Source organism: Oryctolagus cuniculus, chromosome 14, assembly GCF_051225735.1.
Source record: "Oryctolagus cuniculus isolate XC-2025 breed Fujian yellow rabbit chromosome 14, ASM5122573v1, whole genome shotgun sequence".
Lineage (NCBI taxonomy): Eukaryota > Metazoa > Chordata > Mammalia > Lagomorpha > Leporidae > Oryctolagus > Oryctolagus cuniculus.
The window spans coordinates 44,798,405-44,825,211 of NC_142880.1; the positions used below are offsets into that span (position 1 = coordinate 44,798,405).

Below are 26,807 nucleotides of genomic sequence, written 5' to 3' on the forward strand. Positions count from 1 at the left end.
CTTTCTGTGGCAGGAAGGCTATTCTTTTTATTTTTTTTAAGGTTTGTTTATTTATTTGAAAGGCAGAGTTACAGAGAGACAGAGGGGGAGAGAGAGAGAGACAGAGAGACAGAGAGAGAGAGATCTTCTATCCACTGGTTCACTCCTCAGTCAGCCACAATGGCCAGAGCTGCATTGATCTGAAGCCAAGATCTAGGAGCTTCTTCCAGATCTCCCACATGAGTGCAGGGGCCCAAAGACTTGGGCCATTATCTACTGCTTTCCCTGGCCATAGCAGAGAGCTGGATCGGAAGTGGAGCAGCCGGGACACGAACCAGTGCTGATATGAGATGCTGGCACTCCAGGTGGCAGCTTTACCAGCTATGCCACAGTGCGGCCCCAGGAAGGCTGTTTGGGTCACCATTACCTTGACGTTCTCTCAGGGACATGGAGAAATGTTTAGCAAGTGCACATTGAACACCTGCTATGGCCAGACTGAGGACACTGGGGCTCTGAAAAGTTAAATTTCTTAACTAGAAAATTCCAGTATTTTGATTGGAATTTAGATCTTCCATCATTCTATCCTATACCTCAACTTGATATTCTCCACCCCCAAACCTGATTGTCATCCAATTAGTCTGTAGTGGCATAGCATAATAGAGATGAGTCTCGGAAATGGATGGGTCTGTCCTGCTCTGGGATCCACTAACCTGGTGACCCTGTACTACAGTTTTCATCTCTGGAAAATTAAGATAATAAGGGTTAGCTCATAAGGTTGTATTATATTTATGCAGTGCCAATGACACTGACTCCATGTCACATATTCTTTCTTTCTGTGTTTGGAATACTTGAAATTCACACTGCTTAGCCACTTACATTCAGCTTCACCATTTAAAATTTGGGTCCACTTGAAAGCTTCATGGGAACATTATGTCATTTGCCTATGAGTATGCTTTGTAGAAACTTATTTGGAGACCTCAAATGTCAGAGGGAGGAGAATAGTTGTCTACTCATTTAGTCCAAGCCCTTGATTTTTTTTTTGTTTTATATATATTTAAAAGCAGAAATTCTACTTGTGAAATTTTGCTCAGTTTAGTCACATAGAGGTTTTATTAGTGAAAGTTTAATTATTTGGAGAAGTTTACAATGGATACTATGTTCAGCTCAGATTTTAGCCCAGAGCTAAATTCTTGTTTACATTTGAAAATGGAAAGTAAAATGAGTGCTGATGAAAGGCAGATTCCAAGATAAAATATGCAAATTCAAACACAAAAGGAAATGTGATGCACACAGCATCACTGTGTGATTATGCATTGGGTTGGATACTGGGAAATGTTTAAGAAGAGGCAGTGCAGTCACTCTTATAGAGCTGTTAGTATGAACAATGGCTGACAGAAGGCATATTAGCCACCCTGGGCTTGCCATTTTGTGTCTTCTTTGTCTTTGCCTCTACCTCTCTGGCTCCTTTCAGATTTGTCCACCCACCACTGGCCTCTTTGCAAACGAGTAGGCCTCGGGCTTTCTCTGCTTAGTGTGGGATTCTCAGTAACTCTTCTGTACAAAGATTTAGATTAGAAAATAATGAGCTGATTTCATTCAGATTTTATAAGGGGTTAAATAGTATTCAAATATGACAGAAATATGCAGGTGTTTGTCATGCTTAATTAGTGTTACATATAATTTTCATTCTTTTGCTTGGAGATTGGTGAATTTTCTCTATGTTAAATGTATGTTATTTCTTTAAGTATGTTAGTAACTTTGTATTACACTGTATACCAAGAGGAAATTTCAGTTCATGTGACCACATCTTGGGCACTATCCAATGGAATGAATTATGTTCATACTCAAATCATGTGACATTGTTGATTCTGACACTTTTGTCTACAAAAATGCTAGTTCACTAAGGTTCAATATAATTTATAGATTCAGCCCACCCATTTCTTTCCTTAGGCTAAATTTACTTTGTCCAAAGTCCACAATATGTACAGCATATATTAGACACTTAATGTTTATTTTTTGATTGAATAAATGGCCAGGAGTTGATATGAGTGACACTTTAGGTGGGTTTTTGAGGCATTTGGTCCACCTCTATACTATGCAATGAAAGTAAAATATTTTCCTTTTGAATGAGGCTGAGAAGGCTAAGCAGAAGGGTTAATGTACTGGTTAACCAGGCTTTTCCTCGTATGTGTAAGGAGGACATATGGTGGGTCACAGAGGTCAAGAATTTGGTAAGGCATTTGAAAAGTAAACAGTTGAGAAGGTGAAAAGTGTATCTGTTCTGATCTTGGGCGGTCTAAGCCAATAAACCTAACTAGTCTTTGAAATGGTATTTCCCTTTCTTCCTGGATTGTGAGAGAGAGATTTTGCATGACTGATGGGAGTGCCCGATTAGCCACTTGCTAGACAGTCTAAATTTCTGCTCCATTTAATTCAGGGGTTCCTAGCTCACATAGGGCTTGCAGGTGGGTAGGACAGTGTCTGGGGGCTTTGCCGTGGGTGATGGGACTGAAGCTGGACTCCAGAGTCCTGAAGAGGCCGATGCTACAGAAGGGATGTATCCTAAAGAGAGACTCACAGAAGCTTTGGAAAGATCACAGAATTCAGCTCTTTAGAAATGTAGACTGGCTTTTCCCATAATCACCTGTGCTCCAGGTATTGCAAACATTCCTGACAGCAATGCTAATACTGTCTGTCCCCTCGCTCTCTGTGTCAGTTCCCATTGCTAACTTTAGATGCTTTGCTATGCTCCTCCATGCATCTGTGCACATGGATGGGAGAATCTTAGTCAACCTGTACATTTTGAAAATATATTTGCATGTGATACGAGGCTCACCACGACTTTCTTGTTTTCATTTCCTGATAACTCAAGCATTATCCTCAGCAGCAAACTTCCCAAGGGCTCCCTGGTGTATGTAGTCTTCTTGCCAGCTGCAGAGTATATGGAGCTGTGATCCCAGGGCATGTAAGAAGATCGGAATGCCAAGGCAGTGAGAAAATATACATAAAAACAAATTGGTATATCCCCAAGAGTGCTATAAATGTCACTTGTGATTATTACTATGTTAAGTGCCAAATGACTGTAACACTCCCAGTGGGGAGGGGCCCTGTGGTCCAGGAGAGGTGGCTGTGAATAAGTTGCAAATGGAATAAAGTTGTGTTTAGGAGGCAGCAGAGATGTCATTCTTAGCTAGTAAGAGTTGGAACGGCCGCCAGAGACCCTCACGTGCAAAGTCTGGGAGATTGCAGGGAGGCCACACTTGTTGACATACAGGGAAGAAGTCTGAATTCTTCAGCCTGATTGTGAATTCAGAGTCAGTTGTTTGAGTTAAAGAAAAGATCTAGGCGGTTAGCTCACTGGGACAGGACTGCTAGGCAGCATTCACTGAGCACTTACTACGTGCCGAGCTTACCACAGTGTGCTTTACATGCATTGCTTCACTCTAGGGCCCCATTTTATAAATAGGGACCACAGATTGAAGTATATTCCGAGTGGAGCAGGTGGTCAGTGACAAAGGATTCAAATGTAAGTGCCCTGATCCCCGCACCTGGGCTTCTCACCCAAAGCTGTCAGAAAAATCTAAGAAGAGGACATTGTGTGATCACGTGGTGGCTAGTGGCTCCGATGCCTGTTGCTTTGGTTAATGAACTTCCCGAAGAATCCTCACTCTACCCCTGAGTTTCCTCGTGTGCGCACTGAGAACAGTAATAAGGAAGCTATCTTATGGATTGGTGGCCAAGAGGGTTTGGTGGGATAACCAGGTTGCTTGACTGCTGTGAGTTTAGAGAACTTCTCAGCCTTAACTCAGTTTGCATGACAGAAATAAGGGGTGGGCGTTTGGCACAGCAATTAAGACGCTGCTTGGGATACCCATATTCCATATCAGTGCACCTTGGTTATGAGTCCTGGCTCTACTGCCTAATCGAGCTTCCAGTTAATGTACACCCAGGGAGGCAGAAGATCATGGTTCATATACTTCCATCTCTGCCACACACTTGGGAAACCCAGCTGAGTTTCAGGCTCCTGGCTTCATCCTGACCCAGCCTTAGCTGTTGCAGGTATTTGAGGAGTAAACCGGTGGATGAGAGATCTCACTTTGTCTCTGTCTCTCTTTGCATTTCAAATAAAATGAAAATAAATAAAAAGCTTTTGAAAATAGAACAAAAGAGAGTAATCTTAGAGATATTAAGTAGTTTGCTCAAGTACTGAATTGTGATTACAAGGAATCAGTCTTTGTAGGAATAAGAGCTGTCTTCTCTACACCAGGCAATCAACTAAATTAGAATACATTGTCATGACAAAATTCAACCAAGATTTGCTTTTTTTCTTTACGATTTTATTTTTTTATTTGAGAAATAGAGTTAGAGAGAGAGAGAGAGATGGGTGAGAAAGGTCCCCAGATGGCTAGAGGTGAGCTGAGCTGATCTGAAGCCAGGAGCCAGGAGCTTCTTCAGATCTCCCACTGGGTGCAGGGGCCCAAGCACTTGGGCCATCTTCCACTTCTTTTCCAGCCCATAGCAGAGAGCTGGATCAGAGGAGGAACAGCCAGGACATGAACCAGAGCCCATATGAGATGCTGGTGCCACAGGTGAAGGTTTAGCACATACACCACAGCGCTGGCTCCAAGATTTGCTTTTGAAATAATTAAGAAAAGCATTTTAAAGTACCCCTGCTTCTTTTAGATGAAAAATAAACACAGTAGTATTTATCTTTGAGTGAGCGAATATGTGTGTGTACAGTCTGTTTTGTTTTTGACAAGTAATTATTTAGCATTAGCTATTCTCTTTCTATTATTAATATAGCTTTCATTCATTTTAAAATAAAAGTGAATGTCAGGTTTCAAAACACATAATTTTATAAACTATATATTCCTATTCCTAAGCCAACATTGATGTGTTAGGTTTATTCAACAACATGCAAACAAGTTTGAAGATTCTCTGTGATCTCACAATGAGTAGCATTATGTCTATTCTTTTGGTTGATCCCTCTTGCTTTCAGAGGCCCCAAGGAAGCAGGCTGGTAGGGAGTATCCCCTCTGCTGGCCTGGCCACTTTCCATTCAGGAGCATGAGTGGGCTGGGTGGACATGAGCAGGAATCTCGTAAGATCACCTGTTTGACCTGTGGTGCAGCATGGGGGTGTGTGGTAGGGACATAGGGGAGTGGGAGAGCAGAAGATTTAGAAAGGAAGGGGCTTGGCTCCTGCTCTAGATGCTAATCTTCTCAGATACACCATTTCTGGATTCTTCTTTCTCCTTTCCCTAGGAGAAGGCGACAGTTCCTGTTAACACCCATTCTCTCTCCTTGCACAATTCCAAAGTTCCCACACATCACACAGAAACAGAGAGCTATGCCTGCATGGACCAGAATGAAAGATGGACTCTGCCCTCCTGAAATCTGGGTACAGAATACCTACCCTGGCAGGGCTGGCCACAGCCTCTAGGGTCATGTGTTCAAAAGGACTCCAGGCTTTTTTTTTTTTTTTTTTTTTAATTTGACAGGTAGAATTATAGACAGTGAGAGAGAGAGAGACAGAGAGAAAGGTCTTCGTTCCGTTGGTTCACTCCCCAAATGGCTGCTACGGCGGGCGCTGTGTCAATCCGAAGCCAAGAGCCAGGTGCTTCTCCTGGTCTCCCATGTGGATGCAGGGACCCAAGTACCTGGGCCATCCTCCACTGCCCTCCTGGGCCACAGCAGAGAGCTGGACTGGAAGAGGAGCAACCAGGACTAGAACCTGGCGCCCATATGGGATGCCAGTGCCACAGGTGGAGGGTTAACCAAGTGAGCCACAGTGCCGGCCCCCTCCAGGCTTGTTTTAATGCTCTGCTATTGTCTGGAAATTCTTAATCATTTTAACAAGGGCCACACATTCTCATTTTGCATCGGGGCCCACAATTGCTTGGCTATTCTTGCTCCCTGACAGCTTGGTCTACTACTGGACTCACATGTGTATAAGTTTCAAAGACAAGTTCAAGGAGACTTTAGTAAAGAAAGTAGCAAACTGCCTGTGTTAATGGACTTAGTGGATTTGCTGGATAAAAGGTCGTAAACCGTAGCAAAGCCTTTGATGTACATATGGCCAGCCTACGTTAAAGTACTTGTATCCATTTTTTCTCCCAGCAGTACCATGACATTCCCATTAAAACAAAGAACTTCACAAATGTATAAGATGTAAGCAGTATGTTATGGTTTTATTTTGACTCTCTCTATTAGTGAGTTAAACTATGTATTTAAGTTCTAATTATATCATGTGTGTTCTTTGGAGATTTGCCTAATATTGTTCTTTTGTGTTTTTTGACTGAGTCTCATGAGTTCTTTGTACAGAACATACATTTTCCCTTTGTTGTTTATTTCAGTGAGTGGTTGGGCTTCAGTTATACTTTTTTTTTTTTTTGACATACATTAGTTTTAAATTTTATATGGTTGAGAATCTTAATAGTTTTATTTGAACTTTTTCTCCTGTGTTTTATTTTTAATAAAGACTCTGCCTCCAATAGATTTGATAAATATTTATATTTGCTTTCTTTTGGATTTGTGCATTTTGAGATTTATATTTTATTTGTAGATGAGAAGATGAGATGAGGATATGTCCTTTTTTTTTTTTTTTTTTTTTTGATTGGGGGTAGATTCCTAATTGTCCCAGCACCAGTTAGTGATTTTTCCCTTCTCCTCTGACTGGTGCTGTTACATTTCCAACTTAACCACATGCTTTTGTCTCTTTCTCTTCTGTTGATAGTTCTGTCCTTGCTGTGTCACACTGACTCACCAGTGACCATTGGAAGAGGGAAGTGCTGATTGCCTGGCATCCTCTTCCCTTACTTCCATTGAATTTGTTTTCTGGTCTGTTCTCATGTATTTATTTTCCCTTGACTTCTGCCCTATTACTATGTTGCAATAAATTATTTTAAGTAGTTTTTTAAAAATAAAATTAAAGGAATACACATGGCATTTCCTCTTTTAATGTTCAGACTCTTTACCAATTCATGTTGTCTTATTGATCTCTATTAATTATATAAGTTTGTATTTGGAACATTTTTTGTATTTAAAGCACTTGCTGGTTTTATAATTTGGATAAATTGAAATGGCAGAGACTGTGTACATGATTACTGTTACCCTTGGTAGTTCGACAAAAGCATGTTATGTGTCTGCAAGCACGTAGGATGGCAGAGAGCGGTGATCTGCATGGAAGGATCCCTTTTCTCGGGGTTTGTCTCTGAGACCCGAGAGGCTCTTTGTTAGGAAGAGAGGGGAAGATTGTGGCCTTCTCAGGGCACCAAATGTAAGAAAAAAGAGGCACAGAAAGGAGAGGAGACAGAATAAGAACTCGCAGCCAGACCGAATTTATTCAGAGAACATGAATCCACAGAAGTGGACCAACTGCCATCATGCTCACAGAGCCAGCAAAGGGGAAAATAGGAAAGCAAGAGTCCTGTCCAGTTAGTGGGAAGACAGCTGTGTGCCTGGTTGCCACAGGGAAAGGACGCTCCCATTTTGTTCAGTGGGCACGTGCTGGCTGGGAGCCGTGGGATGGAGTCAGTCTGATCTGCTTCTAGTCCTGGGCTCCCTTATTTCCTCCCTCTGCTTATGGAAACCCTGGTTGCTGTCAGGGGTTTTGGGTGAGGACTGGAGCTGAGTTCTTCCAGCTGAGTAGAGGACGCATGGTCAACACAGGGTTCCAGCAGGTGGCCTCTTGAGGGGGCTGCTGCACTAGCTCACAGATACTGTCTGCATTCATGGTTTCATTTCCTGGAGCAAACAAATCTAACAAGCAGATTAAATACACGGGGTCTAAAACTAAGGACAGAGTCATTACTAGAGGACCTAAGAAAGGTGCTGTCCAAACCAGGAGAGATTTTTCCCATTGAAAGGCAAACAGAAACTGACAGGTGTGATTTCATAATAATCAGGTGGGCATTAAGACTTGCCAAGGTAAATGTGATGTCCAGACCTGTCTATCTCTTCACATGGGGTTCTGGAAGAGACATCATAAGGGAGGTGTGAACCTTCTTAGGGAAGGCACCTGTTGGCTTCCATTACCTGGCTGGCCTGGGAAGAGAGTTGGCCTGCAATAGGAGATTAGTATTGAATAGGCGGCATCTCTGAAAGCAGATTTACAGCTCTGCCTCAATTGTTACTGACCCTAGGCTGTCCTCCTGCTGGCAGTGGTTACTCTGGAAGCTGGCCAGAGTGAAGGGCTTTTTCAGCTTGGGGCCATCAGGGTCTGCAGCTCTGACCCAGGAGTCCTCCAACCCCCAAGGCAGTTCCATTTCCAGTGGCCTTGCTCTTGGAAGAGCTGACAGCTGCTTGCCCAATGCCCTGACTCCTCATATGGAAAACAGGTGCCATTTCGGGGTGGACTGGCCTTGTTGGGTCTCCTTGATGGCAGATCACCATGTAAAGGAGCCATTAAATGGCCTGCCACCTATCCTTACATTGCTCCTGCTGCTTCGCTCCTCTTTCTCCTGGTCTCTGTTAAAGAGGAACGCAGAGGAAGCCTTTAGGAATCTCAGACAAGGGTGCACTCAATCCTGTCCCTAATCTTTGGTGGCCTGAGCTAGAAATCTGTAGTCACAGGCATGTTATTACAATATTCTTACTGTTAGATAAGATGATGCCCATGAGGAAAAGCTATGCCCTTCTAGGTGAGATAAAACATTAAGACCACCTTATCCAGTCTGTCTTATATAAGGTCTAAAAATCAAACTGTACATCCTGATGGAGAGTTCTATAGAATAGAATCCATTTTCCATCTTGGAGAGAATAGAGGAGAAATGAGAAAACAAGTCAAGCTTCCCAAATTGCCTACTTTCAATAACTTAATATCAAATGAAAACTTTAGTAAATAATTTTAGCTGTCAAATAACTTAGAAAAGCATTTACCAAAAGGTCCAATGCCTTCCATAAATTTTATGAGTACATGTAGTTGGAAATATTTCTTGAATATCTAAAACAAATGTAAGCCAATTAAAACAAAGCTGTTAATAAATTTTCCATGTAGACATATAATATGTGCACACGTATAACATTACAGGAGAAAACAACAAAGCAGTGTCAGTTATTAGCAGAGATTTTGTTTGCAACTACATAAGGCAGAGGTAAAGATAGAAGGCGGCTAGGCATGGGGCATTCTCTGGGGCAGAGTTGCTCAGAACTTACCACTGTTCTTGAGTTTTCCTTTGCTGGCCCTGCCATGTATATTGCTGGAGATCTGGACCAGAGATGTTGTCTTTGGGTGAGATGTTAGGTTTTAGGATTTTAGTGTTTGTAGACAAAGAGGAGGTGGTTAGTTAAAGAAGACTTTATTTTAGGGAAGACAGAATGGATAGGGGGAAAGGAGGAGTATGGACCGAGCTCACCCTGACAGGAGAGAGGGCTGGGGTGGGGGTGAGTGTGTTGATGTCAGACTTTATTGTATTTGAACAGCAGGCATAGTCCTTTCTGGATCTGCTTGTTTGGGGAGGTGCAGAGCATCACATGTACCCTGATAAGGTGGGCAGAAAACGTGAGAAAGGCTCCCGGGTAGGGTGAATGTCCCAGGTGTGGGACTTCCCAGAGCAGTAAACATTCTGCTAGCCCAGAGGAGAGAGTGACAGAACCAGGGAGGGAGCTCAGGAAGAAAGGAGAGAGGCAGTTCTGGCTGCTGGTGAGTTGAGGGTGGGGAAGAGCCAGACCTCTGACCATTTACCGTTTCTCTGTGTAAAGTTATTAAAATCGTAGAGAATTTTGAGACAAAAATGGCAAATTAGAATCTTTTCCAATTTATATTGAGACCATATTTCACTGCAAAGATAGATTAATCCCTCCCCTTTACTTTCCCCTACAGGTCTAACGCACAAGTCTTTTAAGGGGTAGGCCAGAAGGGAGTTGAAATTTGGAATCTGTGGATTATGCAAAATTGGCTTGAGGGAAGGGAAGGGGGTTCTTTTACAGGGCATCCCCCCAAAGGAAAGAATAACCACAACCAACAACCTAAGTTCTGGGTCCTCTAAGAGGAGAGAGGTAGAAATCCCCATGCTAAGTTCTGGGTCCTCTAAGAAGAGAGAGGTAGAAATCCCCATGCTTAGACCAGCGTCCCAGTTCTAAGTGAGGGAAACTGACCCAACATCCCAGGCCATATGAAGGGGGATGAACCAGTCACAAGCATTGCCCCAGTGAGGTGAGCGAGACCTCTCTTACCAATCTGATAGGTTGAGAATTAGGTCCAATATGGGCAGGTAGCAATGAGATCTGACAAAGGCTCTGGCTGTGAATTTGTTGGGAAATGAGAAGTACAAGCGGGAATGGGAAAGTGTTCTGGAGAGACATCTCCCAGGGCTACCAAGGTCAGAAGGGAAAGAGGAGATTGTAGGAAAGAGAAAGTAAGAATGAGCAGAGACAGTGAAAAGGGAAAGCAGTTAACAAAGAAGAAAGTTTGGAGGAAGGGTGGGGGAAATCATACATCTTACCCAGAGACCTGGTCCTCCATGCCCCTCCTCACATGGGACACCATAAATGATAGGAAAAGAGTGCAGATTGGTGCTGCCTCACCTGGGGCACTGAGTGTAAGAAAAAGGTGTGCAGAACAGAGAGGAGACAGAATACGAACTTGCAACCAGACCAGATTTATTCAGAGTAAATAAATCCGCAGAGGTCGACCAACTGCCATCACGCTAACAGACTGAACATGTAGCAGAGGCCGAGATCCCAACAGGCTGGGCCCTTTCCTATCTTGATTGGGCTAGGGGTTGGGGTGTGAGGCAGTAGTTGCAGATCAGCTTCTCCATACTGGCTCTTCAGGTTTGGACCAATGGCTTTGGGAAGAATGCAGGGGGATGGGTGGGGGACAATACAGGGTGTGAGATGGAACTGATCTTTTGAAAGAAGGCACGGGTAACAAGAAACCTAAAATGGCTGGGGCTTAAGTCCTTGTTCCATCACTCTTGGGTCATAGCATTCCCATTGTAGTCTGGGAAGCTGTTAGGAGGTGTTAGAGGGGGCTGGTGATATGATCTGATGATACGGGTATTAGTAAAGACAGAGAAGGAGAGGAGTGATGTTGTAGAATACTTATTTGGTCTCCATCTGGTTTCTTGAATCCCCCTCTGGAGTAATGAATGTCTTTGGATGCTATGGAGATGACTGGGGGGCGACAGCTCCTGAAGAGCCTCTAGGGAATGACTGGTTGCTGCAGGAGCCAACCACGTAGCTGTAAGGATGGAATTTTCACCACTTCCTCCACAAAGAGGGACTGAAGGTTGAGTTGGTCGCCAAAGGACAATGATGTAATCAGATGTGTAGAGCAAAGCCTCAAACAATACCTAACAGGGCAAAGTTTGCATAGCTCCTGACATATGAACATGCACAGGTGCTCAAGGAGTGGTCTAGCAAGAAAGGGCACGCATGCTACCTTGCTCTCTGAATCTCTTCATCTGTATACTCCTAACATCCTTTTTAATCAACCAGTAAGCAGAGATAAGGTGTTCTCTGATTTCAGTGAACCAGATTAATTGAACCCAATAAGGGACAACTGGGAAGCCTGACTTGTAGCAATCAGAAGTACAGGTGTCTAAGACTTGTGACCAGCATCTGAGGTGGGGGCAGTCTAGTGGAACTTACACCTCAACCTGTGGTTTTTGACATTTACTGTCCATCATTGAAAATGAATTATAAGGGGACCCAGCTGGACAAAAGCTGCTACAGATTTGATTGCTTACTTGTTGGTGAGGATAAAACCCCACAAAACTCCAACCCACACATTTTGGTCACCAGAGGTTGCAAGATGACTGTTTTATTGACAGTAGAGAAAAGGAAAAACACAGAACTTTGGTTCTTCTTTCTATCTCCTAAGAATTAGAAGTTCACAAATCTATAGTTCACAAAATCTATTCATCCAATGCAGCTGGCTTTTTAGGATGGGGATTGCTATGGTTTGAATATGTTTTGACCCTCTAAATCATAAACTAATAGTCTTAGTGGAAACCTAATTTAATTGTGGTATTTAGAGGTAGGGGCTTTGAAAAGTGATTAGATAAGAAGTCACTATAATGGAGCCCCCATGGTCTTTCGAAAGACCACAAAGATATAGAGATGGACACATGTGTTCCCTCTTTCTCACCAGGCAACTCTCTGTCTTGGACTCTGTCAGCAAGAACATCATCACCAGAGGCTGAACTGATTAGTGGTGAATGCCCAGTCTTGGACTGTGAACCACCCAAACCATGAGCCAAAATAAGTCTCTTTTTATTCATAATGTTTGGCTCCCTCAGTTATTTCTCTATAGTGGCCAAGAGCTGAGAAACAAATAATAAGTTTTAGAAGAAAGAGGATGAGGAAGGTCCAAAGTAGAGGAAGAGTTTATATGCTGCTTAAAAGCTGAAATACCTGGGCCCTGTTCTTCCTTTAAGCCAGCTGGGAGAGTTGTCACAATGTTTGTAGCACCTTTGTGTGGATAAACTTGGGCCATTGTGCTAGAGGAGTTTGGGAAAAGATTTCTTGGAAATTTTACATTTATTAACCAAATATCAGTATATCAAGAATGAGAATGAGAACAGAAACAATAGCTACCCCTGGAGTATTTGATCTAGTCTGGCCAAAAGGCAAAGCTATTATATTTTGAAAAAAGAGGAGAGATTAGCTCCTAAGTTGCTATATTCAAGAACCATTCCAGTTTCAGGCAAGATTTATTTTGCTTAATGTCTCTCCTTTTATAGAAGCCAGACCTTTCCCTTCACTGGCCTCTGCAAGCCTTAACTTAGGTTATGACCACAATTTATATGATAAAAGGGCTGTAAATGCAAAATTTAGGGGGAGTGATTTTTCTTAAATGCATAAAGCTTTGAAAAATACAACATAGATTATAGGTAGAAACTGAATTGAAGTTTTTAGAGGAATAAAGACCTACCAAGTCATCTTTTCATTGCCTAGAGCAAACTAAACAATTTCCCAGGGTCTGCAAGTCTTATCTGATTCATTATGTGACTAAGTAGACTGCTTCTTATTTTACTTGGTTATGCTTATTTAAAATATTGTAATTCATCACTGTTAAAATTATTACTTTATGCTTATTCAGCCTTTTATAGAGTCTGTCTTTAAAGTTTAGAAAGTGTTTCTTTCACAAGGAAAAAAAATCTATCTTAACTTTAGGATGATTTTTTTTCCTTAAATTCAAGTTATCTTTGGTTAGCATTAAATTTCTGCAGTACCAACTGTCACCACCAGGCTCAGCAGACAGACTTGTTCAGAGTTCAGTTTTCAGGGTGAGTGCAGGACTGATTTGAACTACTAATATGTCAGTGATGGCCTTACCTGGTTTCCTTCTGTCTTTATATTTTGTTGTGTGAATCTTAATTAGAACATGGACTCTCCTTTTAGACACAATATGGATGCTAACAAATGGCGATGGTTATATCTGGAGAGAGGTGGAAGGGTCTATTTTATGACCAATGAACAATTTGCCCATTTATCTGTTCATCAGTATCAGCAGAGTCAATCACTGGACAGTGAGGGTGGGCCCATGTTGATGCACTTTGGGTAGGCAGAGCTCCTTGCTGGAGTTAGAGGTGAGATCAGACTCACCCAATCTAATACTCAAAGTTGGGAGAGCTGGAGTGGATTCAGATGTGGGACAATTACTGCACTCAGTGTAGCCCTTTATCCCTGCCTTCCTTCAAGCTGTGGTAGTGGAAGGATTCTGACAGTCAAGTATTCTCTGTTCCACAATTCATACTTTCTTGCTCTGTGCTCAGGGATGCTTATGGAATAAAATTGCAGCTTCCTACCATGGGAGTAGGGGAACCTACTACTGTCCCAAGGAAATTGCAAGAGATGTGAATCGAAAATAATGCAGGTATGAGGACCTCAATTAGGACTAAGAAACCACACTTTGACTGGCATTCAAAATTCACATAAGTCAAAATACAGCATTGAAATGACCTAGCCACAATTTGGTGATTTGGGTAATACAAATACATATGTGTGCTAGTGTGTATATGTGTGAATATGATTGTGTGCATGTATGTATTTACAAAGGGATTATCACCTAATAAATTCATTGTGAGCTAAAAGTATTGCATGTCAAGAATGAATTGAATACAGCCAACCTACTGAGTGTCAGAGCTTAGCAACACAGCACAGCACTGTAGAGCACTGAAGGTTTCCCTCACAACCACAGGGTTGGCTGGGAGGTGCAACTGCTGCTTCTGCCCAGTATATTCAGAATATTATCTTGCATATTACAATCCTGGGGAAAGCGTCACAATTTGAAGTATGAGTTCTTTCGAATATGTATCACTTTTATACCATCCTAATTTTGAAAAACATTCAATTGAACTCTCAAAAGTCAGGGATTGTTTATAAAAGGGCACTTTAAACATTTCTTGGGAAAAGTAGAATTAAAAAAGAAGTTTATTTCAGTGCAAAAAACTTTCAAAATCATATATATGACTTTACCATATATATGATAAAATTTCAACCTAGGAAGGAGAGAGTTGACCAATGATTCTTTATCTTCCACTGTTCCACAAAACATTTAGACCCTTTTGGATCTTGGTTTGTAGTTGTAAAGTGGCTTGTAGTTCTACTCAAGGGCTGGTGATGTTCTGAGTGGAGGGAGTAATGAATGTAGAAAGGGAAAGCTGAACGGGACTTTGAAGCTGACCTCCTCTGGTTTTCACAGTCTGAGGCATAGGGATAGATGCTGGGAAACATTGATTACTTATGCAGGGATTCCAGCTTCTAAGGGGGTGTGATTTGAATTGCACATTATACTGTCTACTTCTAAGTGTTTTCTTAGCTACATTTGGTTCACAGTGTTGGGAAGACTTGCTGATTGTATCTTCTTTGTCAAACAGAACGATTTGCATCTTTTTTTAGTTTCCTTATACAAAATTTTGGCATTAGAATGTTGCCAGTGATTCTGTTTTTTAATTTTTAAAATGTATTTAAAGGGAACACATTTCATATATAGAGTTGTAAGAGAATAATGATATTTCCAATGAATAGGAAATTGGAATGTGAAACATAATGAGATGCTAAATTTTTTTTGCATTAAATATTAAGATCTTAAATATAACCTTTCCTCCTTGCATTGTTGGGAGTACTACTGCTGTGCATGATAGGAGGAGAATTAATGCATTTTAAGAACTTATTATTCATGGGGTAAGTGTTATACATATCAATTAAGACACCATATTGGATTACTTAGGTTTGGTTTCCAGCACCAATTCCTGACTCTGGCTCTCTGCTAATGCAGACCCTGGGAGGCAGCAGTGATAGCTCCTGATAAGTACTCAGGAGACCTGGATTGTGTTTCTGCCTCCTGACTTTACCTTTAACCCAGCCCTGGCATTGCAGGTATTTGGGGAGTGAACAGTGGATAGAAGTTCTCTCTTTGTCTGTCTCTGTTTCTTCACCTGTTAAATAAATAAATAGATAAAATTTTAAAGAATTTATTGTCTGCAATTTGTTCTAATCTAGATTGTCAGTGATAATTAAGATAAGTGCATATAAATGTACTTTGAATAAAAACTGTAAAATCAGTGGGTATGTTAGGTACAATGATATGTGACTGACTGGCAGCATCCTGGGACTGAGCCTTGTAAATCCACAGACTCAGGGGCAACATTGCCTGTCCTTCTCTGCACTCCCTGTTGGAAGGTAATGGTGATGGTTGCTCTTTCTCCTTACCCTCAATATGCAGCAGTATATAATCTCCGTGGCCGGGATAGCTTGGTCATTGAATACAGTGGAACAGGGGATGTGGAATGAATGAGTGAGTGCATCAGAGGAGACAGTCATCGGCTTATTGACACCAGAGGCCCTGATGTCAGGAAATGAAGATGATTTCAGGTCATGCAGACAGCATTGAGCTTCACAAGTACACTTGGGTTTCCTTGTACGTTGGATTAAGGAGGACACAGTCTTCTCATGATCTGCAGGGGTTAATTACTGCTACAAGTCTCAGAGATACTGTTATTAGCATAAATGACTTTTGAGCAACCACTTATATTACAAAGGAAATTCTTGTGTTAATGCAAGTAGCCTTTAGCCTGTCCATGGTTCTGATCCTCTCATTACTCTGTTTAGAACCCCAGCTGTGAAGCACCATCTGTCAGCAGTAGCAGCAGCATCTGTCTTTTTGTCAGTTGGCATCTGGGTTAACTCTGGCAGAATTTCCTAAAGGGCCTGAGGTGGGTGTGTGGCTTGAGGGAGCAGGCTCTGCCCCTGGTGCCTTTAGTGAAATATTGTCTGCCCTTTTTAGCATGAAACCACTCATGCTTGTGTGCCAAGTGCTTGCTTTTCACAAGCTGGGGGACTCTTAGATTTCTTGCATTCCATAGTGCACTAAATCTTACTTGCTAATCTTTCTTTTCCACTCATAATAATGTTGTCATACAATGAAACTTGAGCAAATGCCCATTTGAGAGACTCAGGGTAGGATTTTGTGCTTTCGTTTTAATTCAGCTGAAGACAATGTTGGGATATCTGCTGGCTTAAATATTACTCTCTCCTTCTTCCCCCTCCCCAATTCGCATGCTTGCTGAAACACCAGAATGTGATCTTATAGGATTGCTACAGATGTATTTGGTTAGGATGAAGGCGTACTGAGCAGGGTGGCCCTCAATCCACTATGACTGCTGTCCTTGTAAGAAGAGATGCAAAGTCACACAGAGGGAAGACAGCTGTGTGATGGCTGAGGCAGAGACTGGAGTTCTTCTGCCACAAGCCAGGAAATGCCTGGGATTGCTGGCAGCCACGGGAAGCTAGGGAAGAAGCAAGGGGCAGGTTGTCTCTCAATCTCTTGGGAAGAGCATAACTCTCTTAACACTGTGATTTCTGACTTCTAGCTTCCAAAATCACCCATGAGGTGATACATTTCTGTGATTTTAAGCTGCTAGTGGATGGAGATTTGTTATGGCCACTCTAGGAAACAAATACAGAGCACTTTCCAGGATGTCATTGCTGGGAATCCGTGTGCATTTTCAAAGTTCTGATGACACACTCTACAGATAGCCTTTGTATAAAGATTCTCTTCTGGGTGCCCAAGAATGGCATAGAGTTATGGAACATTGTGGAACTAGGGATTTTCCATTGGGAAAAAATTTTAAGTTTATTCATGCAGTCAGCCATAGGTAATAAGACCTCATAACGTGCGAAGCTCAGTGCTTCTTTTGGGGGATATGCAAGAGGGCTTCAAAAAGTTTGTGGAAAATGGAATTAAAAGCCCATTTGAAGTTTCCTTGAACTTTTGGAAGACTCTTCATGGCAGCCAACAAAGCTGATGAGGGATGGAACCTCATAGTGATAACCGTTCAGTGATGAAGACAGACCTGGGCTTGCTTGTTTCCAGCCAACCATATTTGTATCATTGTGCAAAATCAGTCATACTAAGCAGCAAAAATCTCTGGGCCAAACACTGAACCAATCTGTGATCTTGGACAGGTTCTATCTTTGAACCTCACATGTCCTACTCCAGAAAAAGAGGAATAGAATACTTAACAAAATAAAAAATCAGTATTTGAGAATATTGCTTAATGATCCTGGTGAAGAGCTTAATACCGCATATATGTTTAATTCTATTCATGTGTCTGTATTTTATGTCCTCTGTCCAGTATAGACTGTCTTGCCTTTTCTAGTTTGAATTATAATTCTAATAGGTTTAGCATGTATTCATTTAATTATATTATTAATTAACAATATTATTAGGGAGTTTGATTAGCAGCTAACATTTAGTGTTTATTATATTCAGATGCCATTACAGGCAATCTATTTAGCTCATTTTTTTTTCTCTCAGTCCTACAAATCTATCTTCACTTTCAACCCATTTTATAGATGAAGACAGTGAAACATTGGGGGAACTTCCTGAAAGTTGATCATTTTGCCTGTGATATTGTTAGGATTCTGGCCCGAGAAGCCTGACCTCTGGCTCCGTGCCCTCAAAGGCAGCAGGTGGTATATTTGCACACGCCGACCATCCTGCTACCTTCCTAGGTTTAAGAGGACTGTGTGCAAGTCATGACCCTTCATCTCTTTTTATTAGAAATCTCAGCCTCTATGAACGATGCAGACATTTTTAAAGATTTTTTTTTTAATTGAATTACAGAGAGAGAAGGACACACACACACACACACACACACATCTTCCATTCTCTGGTTCACACTCCAAATGGCCACAATAGCCAGGGCTGGGCCAAGCTGAAGCCAGGAGCCTGGAGCTTCTTTCGTGTCTCCCACATGGGTGCAGGGGCCCTAGCACTTGGGCCATCTTCCACTGCTTTTCCAGGTTCATTTTCAGGGAGCTGGGTCAGAAGTGGAGTGGCTGGGACATGAACCAGCACCCATACGAGATGCGGCATTACAGGTGACGACGTAATCCACTACACCACAATGCCAACCCCAGAAAATATTGGTTTAATTGAGATTTGTCAAAGAGAGTGCTGCTGGGATGATAAATAATGACTGTAAGCTAATGGGACTTGAATGATTAGCTCTCTGTCCTTCAAGGTCATGTGTGGTTATGCCAGGGTTGGCAATTCACCCTTTAGCATGGCTTATATAGTTTTGGAGTGGGGAGTCCCTTACAGCACTATCTCACTTGAGACAAAAGTTTGTGCCTTTTCTACCCAGAAAGTGGCAAGTCACCATATAGAGGAGAAAGGGGAAGCCCACGTGTATCTCTTGACGAGCAGAGCTTTGAGGCAGGTGTATTTAGATCTCAGTGCTCTGCATCAGTCCCATTAGTGTCTGTGACATCTGCTGTCTTGCTGTTCCAGATCCACAGGGACCCACAGCACTGGCCGCCAGCCCTACCTGGAGCTAACACAGTGCACTGTGAAATCATTTCCTTCCATTCCATTCCCCCAAGTCCGCAGCTCTCTGCCCACCCTGGCTGCTGCAGCAGGGTTTTCATTGGCCTTCCAGGAGATGCTGGCTCAGTCATGAGCTGTCACGCTTCTCTCTGGAAAGAACTCTGTACTTTGTCTTCTCTAGTCATAGTGCTCAGGATTGGATTCTGGCTGGAAGCAATAAGCAAAAAGCAATCACAAATGAGCATCCTGTCATTGCAGCACCATTCACAGTAACCAAAAGGTGGAACCACACCAAGTGTCCATCATCAGGCGAATGATTAACCATGTAGCGTAAATGCATGATGGAATACTGTACAGCCACAAAAAAGAATGAGGCCTGATACGCCAACCGAATGTACCCTGAAAACATCATTTTAAGTGAAATAAGCCAGACACAAAAAGACAAATACCATATGATTCCACTTACATGAAATGTCGACATGGGGAATTCATGGAGACTGAAAGCAGATGAGAGGTAGCAAGAATTAGAAGGAGGAGGAGAAGCAGGGCTTGAATGCTTAATGGTTACAGAGAACTTCCATTTGTGTGGTTGAAAACATTTTAGGAGTAGAAAGTGGCAATGGTTGTAACATTGTGCTGCCATTAATGCTCCTGATTTGGACATACATATGGCTAAAATGACAAATTTATGTTTTTATATATAGATATGTAATCACAATTAAAATATGATTTTAAAAAGCCTAAAACCCTCAACCCAGTCTTGTTTTTATTTATTTTATTTTAAAAATTGATATATATTAATTGTACATACTTGAGGAGAACAATGTGCTATTTGTGTGCATATACATAATTTGCAGTGATCAGATTAGGGTAATTAGCATATATATCACCCCAGACATCTATCATTGTTTTGGGAACATTCAAAATACTCTCTTTTAGCTATTTTGAAATATTGAAGTAATGATTGCTAGTCACAACTATTCTGCTGTGTTATAGTTAGTCCTGTCCATCTACTGTATTCTTGTACTATTAGCCATCTTCTATTCTTACCTCCCTTCTCCTAAACCCCTCCCCAACACACATGCCCTTCCCAGCCTCTGGTAACCACTGTTCTATATTCTACTTTTGTTAAAATCAGCTCTTCATTCCATATATTGGTGAAATGTGTGTTATTTGTCTCCCTGTGCCTGACTTGTTTCACTTAATACAATGTCCTTCAGCTGCATCCATGTTGCTTCCAGTAACAGAATTTCATTCATATTTATGGCTGAGTAATATTTTTGTGTTTACTTGTACATTTTCTTTATTAATTTATCTGTTCACAGACCAGGCCTTGCTTCTGCAGGACTTCACTTTGTGGCTTGGCAGTGTTGCACTTGCTGAACTATGTCCTAGGCTTTCCTTAAGGTGGATCTAAATCTCATTGGAATGGCAGCTTCTTAGGGGAAGAGACTCAGTGCCAGGTGCAGTGCTGAGCCATGGAATGAAGCATGTGCTAATTTACTGTATTTTGTTTGATAGCCATGCCCTGGATTGCTTTGATTGTGGATGTGTGTATCTGGCTCAGTGGCTCTGATGTGATTTGGGAAAATGAAATAGAAGGCAAGTTTCAGACATTCAATGGCTATGGAGGAAAAGAAAAACATGATTCTAACAGTTCTACTTCATTTCCATCATCCCCTTCTCAGCTCTTGCTTCCAATTTTGCAGCAGCCTAAATCAAAGAACGGGAGAAGCAAAAATAAAATACATTATTTGGTGGTTTTCATTTATAGTGAGGTGAAACAGAAGGGTTAAGATCCTGTTCCTCCTCATTTCAATCAACTTCAAGACCTCCAGGGCTGGAGAAGTCATCTATTACATCGCTACCATTTGTCCAGAAAGAACTAACATGATTTTATAATATGTTTCAGTTTGTTTCCAAAAAAAAAAAAAAACCAATATGCACTTGGACCAGGGATAAAGTGAATGTTCTATGAAATAGCTAATATTAATATTCTGTATGTACAAACATGTAAACTGTGGGTCAAAGTAGAAAAAAAGACTGTCTCAAGATAATAATTGGGAGAATAATAGTGAGTTCAGCATACAAATATGACCCATATCTCCCTTAATCTAATTCTGAGGTGGGGAATAAATTCTCTTTCCTTTGGTATGGGCGTTTAATATTATATAAGACTGTCTTAGTGTACCAGCAGTGGGTTTAAGGTAAAGTAGACAGAAGCAGGAAGTATGGGGCTGAGGCCACCTCATGGGTCCCCTTGCTTGAGGACTTCATGTTGGAAGTCTGCAGCTGGAGTCTGTGATGAATGCAGTGTGTACAATCTGGAATTGATAGAGTGAATCAATTTTGAAGGAGGCTTCTTGGATTCTTAAGGATGTTAGAAATCATAAGATCCCATTGATTCAATTTTGTCCTGCTGTTGATTGATCTCTTCTATTACACTTTTACCTTGTTTGTGTTATAATAAATCACCATGGAGAAATTCTGACTTTCTTGTTTTAAGTAGCTGCTTTTACAAAAGCAACCTGGGTACTAGCAATGAGCAAAGAGAAGAAATTTAGTTTTTAATTTTACATGTGGGAATCTATAAATTAAAATAACTTTAAAACTTTCACTAATAGCATCTCAATTAATGATCATTCTCTTTATCTTCAAATGTTAGAAAAACCTGGCATACTCTAACAGCCATCCTAAAGGCATACCTGATTGGAACAAAGGACCACTGCATTGTTCTGTTAATGTTACTGGACAAATAGTGTGACCCACGTGACCAAAACAATGGCTCCACCCTACTGATTGTTTTCATAGTGCAATCTTCAATCTTGTGCTTATGTCCTAACCTATTACAGATAACATTCACCCACGTTGGCACCTTAGTTCCCTTGCTTTGATGTTTACTTGTATTTAATATCTAATTTTTACTAAGTTGTTGTTTGTACCTTTAGCCCACTTAGGTGAAAATTAGCTATTACTTTCTTAAATCCATTAGGCACAGTTATAATATGTGAAAAGCCCCTTTTGGGGCTAGCTATTGGCCAAATAATAGTTTCAGGTAGGCAAAGTAGAGACAAGAATTGTCAACCTTGTTTATACTTGAAGGATTTTTATTATATATATGAAACATGCAAAATTTAACTTCTTTGCATATAAAATATTTCTTTACTTTTTGTTGTTGTTATCTGTTGAATTCCTTGCTCCTAGCTTTGGCCTGGCCCAGCTAGGGGAGGAAACCAGTGGATGGGAGCTCTTTCTGTCTGTCTATCTGTTTGTCATGTTCTTTCTGTCCCTTAAGTTAAAAAAATAATAAAAATAAAAATGTTTCACTTGTCTAAGGATGCACAGTGGAGGTTCATGGAGGGTGATCAATCTTGCCAATTTTGTTTATGAAGAAGATATATACACACAACACACAACAGGTATATAGCATATCTTTGGTGTTATAGTTTCACTGGACAAGGTAGGGGGTAATTAGGAAAAAGTCAAAAATTTTTCATTATCAGGGCAATAATGAAAGAAATTGTGAAACACAGTCTTAGGCATAATGGGTATTTAATAGAATGGAGCAGTTAAAGAATGTATTAGGGTACACAACACAATATTTGTGTGTACTCAATGTGAACTACTATTATAAACAACATAACAAGAGTGTGTGTTTCCTCAACCTTATTCCCTTTCTTCATAGAACAGCATCTCCTATACTGAAGTTGGTGGCCCCTTGAAGGGTCCGTACACATGTTCTTAGGCATGTCCAAGAGTCTTCTATGAAATCTGTTGTTTCATTTCATGCTTTCATTTTGATTATAATGTTTATTAGGATTTGTTTCATTTATTTGAAAGCGGAGCTACCTAGAGAAAGAGAGGGAGAGACAAAGAGAGATCTTCCATCTGCTGGTCTAATTCCCAAATGGCCTCAATGGCTGGGGTGGGCCAAGTGAAAGCCAGGAGTCAGGAGCCTCCTCTGGGTCTCCGACGTGGGCATAGGGACCCAAACACCCATACTGACCTACACTGCCCACGCAGGTACATCAGCAGGGAGCTGGATTGAAAGTGGAGCAGCCAGGACTTGAACTGGCACCCATATGTGGCATAACCTACTATGCCACGGCACAGGCTCGATGATCAACTTAAAGTGGATGTTCCCACAAAAAGAAATGATAAATATTTAAAGTGATGCATATACTGATAACTGATATAATAATTGCACATCACATATAAGTATTGAACTATCATACTGTACCCTGTAAATATGCAGTTATTATGTGTCAATTAACATTTTTTAAAAGTTAAAGAGAAGAAATTGTATCCTGGTTTCCTTTTACAACAGAATTCTGCCACAGATTTCATTATCCACTGTTCCCTTGCCTTAGAGGAAGGAGCTCTGTGTAGATGTTGGACTGACAAAAAAGAAAAAAAAAAAAAACAACAGACTTTACAATGTGAATGAGGAGCAGGAGCTTGGCAAAGCAGGTAAGAAGCCTCTTAGGATGCTGCATCCCATGTTGGCGTCCTTGGGTCTGAGACCCAGTCAGATCCACCTTCCTCTAGTGCACACCTAGGGAGGCAGCAGTGATCTCTCTAGGACTTGAATCTCTGACTCTCACATGGGAGACACAGATTGGATTCCTGGCTCCTGGCTTTGGCCTGCCCCAGCCCTGGCTATTGTGGTCATCTAGGGGATGAACCAGGAGATGAAATACTATACTTCAACCCCTCTCTGTTTCTCTGCCTTTCAAATAAATAAAATTTTTAAAAGTGCAAATGATGCAGTTGGACTAGTTGAGGAACAGATAACTGATGCGTCATCTTATCACAGGAGGGAAGGACTCTGACTACAGATGGAGGACAGTGGTGAGCAGAGTGAGTCCTCACCTGACTAAGGTACAGGATGTCCTAAAACCAAGAGGATGTTGGCTTTAGCAGTCAGTATTTAAGTTTTGAACAGCAGTTTAATCTCAGCAAAAATAACATCAGCTACCTTATTAAATTAATGCTGTTAATTTGAATGTTATGGGTTTTGTTGTTTTTGTGTTTGCTATTTTGTTTTAGTTTTATTGTTGAATTGGAGTTAGAGCATATGGAGTTTATTTCTGGTTTTCTACTGGCACATTGCTAAGCTTCAAAACAATAAAAACCAATATAATATATTTGGTGGTGCAAAGTAATTTTTTGGCCTTATTAAAGGGAATGTTTGTTTGACTCAGATTTGAGAAGTTGTGTCATGAGCCTATAGAATCTTAGACTAATCTGAGCTGCCAGGATCACTTAGTCCAGTCACATCCCGTAACACATGTAGATACTGAACATCCAGGGGGACAAGTAAAAACCCAAGGTCAAAAAAGCAAGGGAGTGGGGGCACTGTAGCACAGCAGGTTAAGCCTCCACCTGTGATGCCAGCATCCCATATGGGTGCCAGTTCAAGACCCGGCTGCTCCACTTCCAATCCAGCTCTCTACTAATGTACCTGAGAAAATGGCCCAAGTATTTGGACCCCTGCACCCATGTGGGAGACTGAAGAAGCTGTAGGATTCTGGTTCAGCTTGGCTCACTCCAGCCATTGAGACCATTATGGGAGTGAACCAGCAGATGGAAGATGCTTCTCCCCTCCCCTCCCCTCCCCTCCCCTCCCCTCCCCTCCCCTCCCCTCCCCTCCCCTCCCCTCCTCTCCCCTCCTCTCCCCTCCCCTCCTCTCCCCTCCTCTCCTCTCCTCTCCTCTCCTCTCTTCTTCCACTCATAACCCAGTCACCTCTCAAAGGCCCACTTCTTTATATTACCACATTGAGGGTTAGGATTTCAATGTCTAAATTTTGAGGGGGACATAAACTTTCAGTTGATTGTATGTATCATTGAGCAGGAGACTATTGCAAAACAGTGTTTCTCAGCCACATGTAAGAACTTTATTTTTTCATAACTTGTAGCTTGAACAGTTGTCTGTGAAATTATTTGTTGGTTATTGCATTAGTTTTCTATTGAGGCATATTAAATTATGAAAAATTTAACAGCTTAACATAAGTTACATTCATTATCTCACAGTTTCCTTGGTTCAAATGAACTGAGTCTTTGCTCAGAGTCTTACAATCAAGGTATTGTCCAAGACTGCCTCATCTCACGCTTGGGGTCCTCCTCCAAGGTGACATGGTTGTTGGATGAATTCATTTCCTTCTAGCAACAGAACTCATGGTAGCTTGAGCTCCAAGACCAGCTGAGGGGGACTCTCTCTCTCATCTATTGCCTCTTCTAAATTACTTACCTTATTAAACTACACAGGAAATCTACCTTTTCAGCAAGCCGACCCTTTAAGATCTTTAATAAGATCTGCAGAACACCCTCCCAGAGGCCATCTCCAGGTCCTGTCCACACGATGAGGGAGGAGATGATGCAAGGATGTGGGACCCAGGGTGCATCTTGGAGTTCTCCCCACTATAATCATCAGGCACTTCTCTCGCTGGGCAGTGAGGTGTGGTCTATGTCTGTAGACTTACAGGTGGCTTCCAGAGAACGTGTATCTACATCAGTGTGTATCATTTTTGTTAAAGGTTGTGACCTGTAGAAACCTTTATCAACATTGTTGGCCTCTACCCTCTAGATGGCAGTAGCACTCACTGCCTCAGTTGTGACGCCCAAAAATGATAGCAGACATTGCCAAGTTTTGGACTGAAAAATCATCCCCAGTAGAGGAAAAAAATGCATTACGAAAGTGAAGTGTACTTTCTTTTGTTTTTAAAGAAGGGACTTACTAAAACAGGGAGTTTGTTTTTTGAAGGGATACAACTATGTGCAGTCAACACTCTCATGCTCCTCTGTAATGTATGATTCTGAGATTTACTTATTTCTTTTACTGCAAAATGAGTAATTGAGAGTTTCAAATAAAAATTAATGTGGTAGATGTGTTGCCCACATGTACTTTCTTTTTCATGTGTGTTCCAAGATGAGATTATGCTATCACATTTAACTGCATTTTATATTTGGTATGAGATTATCTTCAAGCCATACTCTAGGAGGAATTCAGTTCTATCATAACATGGGGCAGATATTTCCCAAAAGATATCTGATGCAAGACTTAATAAACTTCATTCTCGATATTATAGCTTCTTTCTTGGAAATAAGTGATGTGTCTTGGTTTGGAATTGAGTGGAAGGCACAGCCCAGTTCTGAAATTATAAAAATCAAAGCTATTCATTCCTGTGTTCCGCAGGCAAAGGCAGCTCAAGCATCTCATCCGACGTGAGTTCAAGTACGGATCACACGCCGACCAAAGCCCAGAAGAATGTGGCTACCAGCGAAGGTAGGCATCTGGTCTTCATTAACTCCGCCATCCCTTCCCAGAGCTGGCTGTTTTTGGAAGGCAAGCTGTGAAGTCTTAGTTCTGTTCTATTTAGTGTAAGCATAGGAGATTATTAGAAATGAGAGGGAAAAGGAGCTCCTGAGTTTCTTTTATGTTACACTGTTGTTGTTGCTGTCTGTGAAGGCTGATTTGATAGCATTCAAGTATCTCAATTCCAAGGCAAATGCTATTATTTTGTGAAAATATGTATAGGCTTACCTAAGTAAAGCCTTTTGGTAGTATGTACCTTTGTTTAAGGAAGGAAAACAGCATGATTGTAAAATCCTTCTGCTGCCATTGACTATTTCTATAAAAACTTTCAAAATAGGTGCATCCGAAATTTGGGATTGTGACAATGGGATGGTCACACTCATATAATATGCAGAACTTGAATTAATCACCAATTTTTGGGAGTAGGAAAAGAGGTTTATTTAAAGATTAAGAAGTCCTGTCTTTTGGATGAAGAATGGTTGGATTGATATTCGTGATAAAGTAGTCAGTATATGTAGAAATATATGTTGGAATTCAGTTGCTTCCTAATCTGTAAGAAGATTTTCAGGTATTATTTGAGTGTGGAATTAATTGTTTCTATGATAGTAATTTAGTGGAAACTTGACCCCGTCATAGAACCAGCTCCCTTTTTTTAATGTTAAACACTATTAAGTGAATTTATTAAGAAGTGTTCTTTCTAAGCTAATTGTGGACCAAATGTCCAGTGTAA

At 41.3% G+C, this 26,807-nt stretch overlaps 1 protein-coding gene across 2 annotated transcripts in view; it reads left to right on the plus strand.

Moving 5' to 3' along the window:
- FBXL7 (F-box and leucine rich repeat protein 7) overlaps window positions 1–26,807 on the plus strand; it is a 441,233-nt gene that overhangs the window by 107,290 nt on the left and 307,136 nt on the right. For both annotated transcript variants that reach the window (XM_008262077.4, XM_070056603.1), the window contains exon 2: window positions 25,958–26,047. In XM_008262077.4, the coding sequence (XP_008260299.2) occupies window positions 25,958–26,047 (90 nt within the window). The remainder of the gene's footprint in view (window positions 1–25,957; window positions 26,048–26,807) is intronic.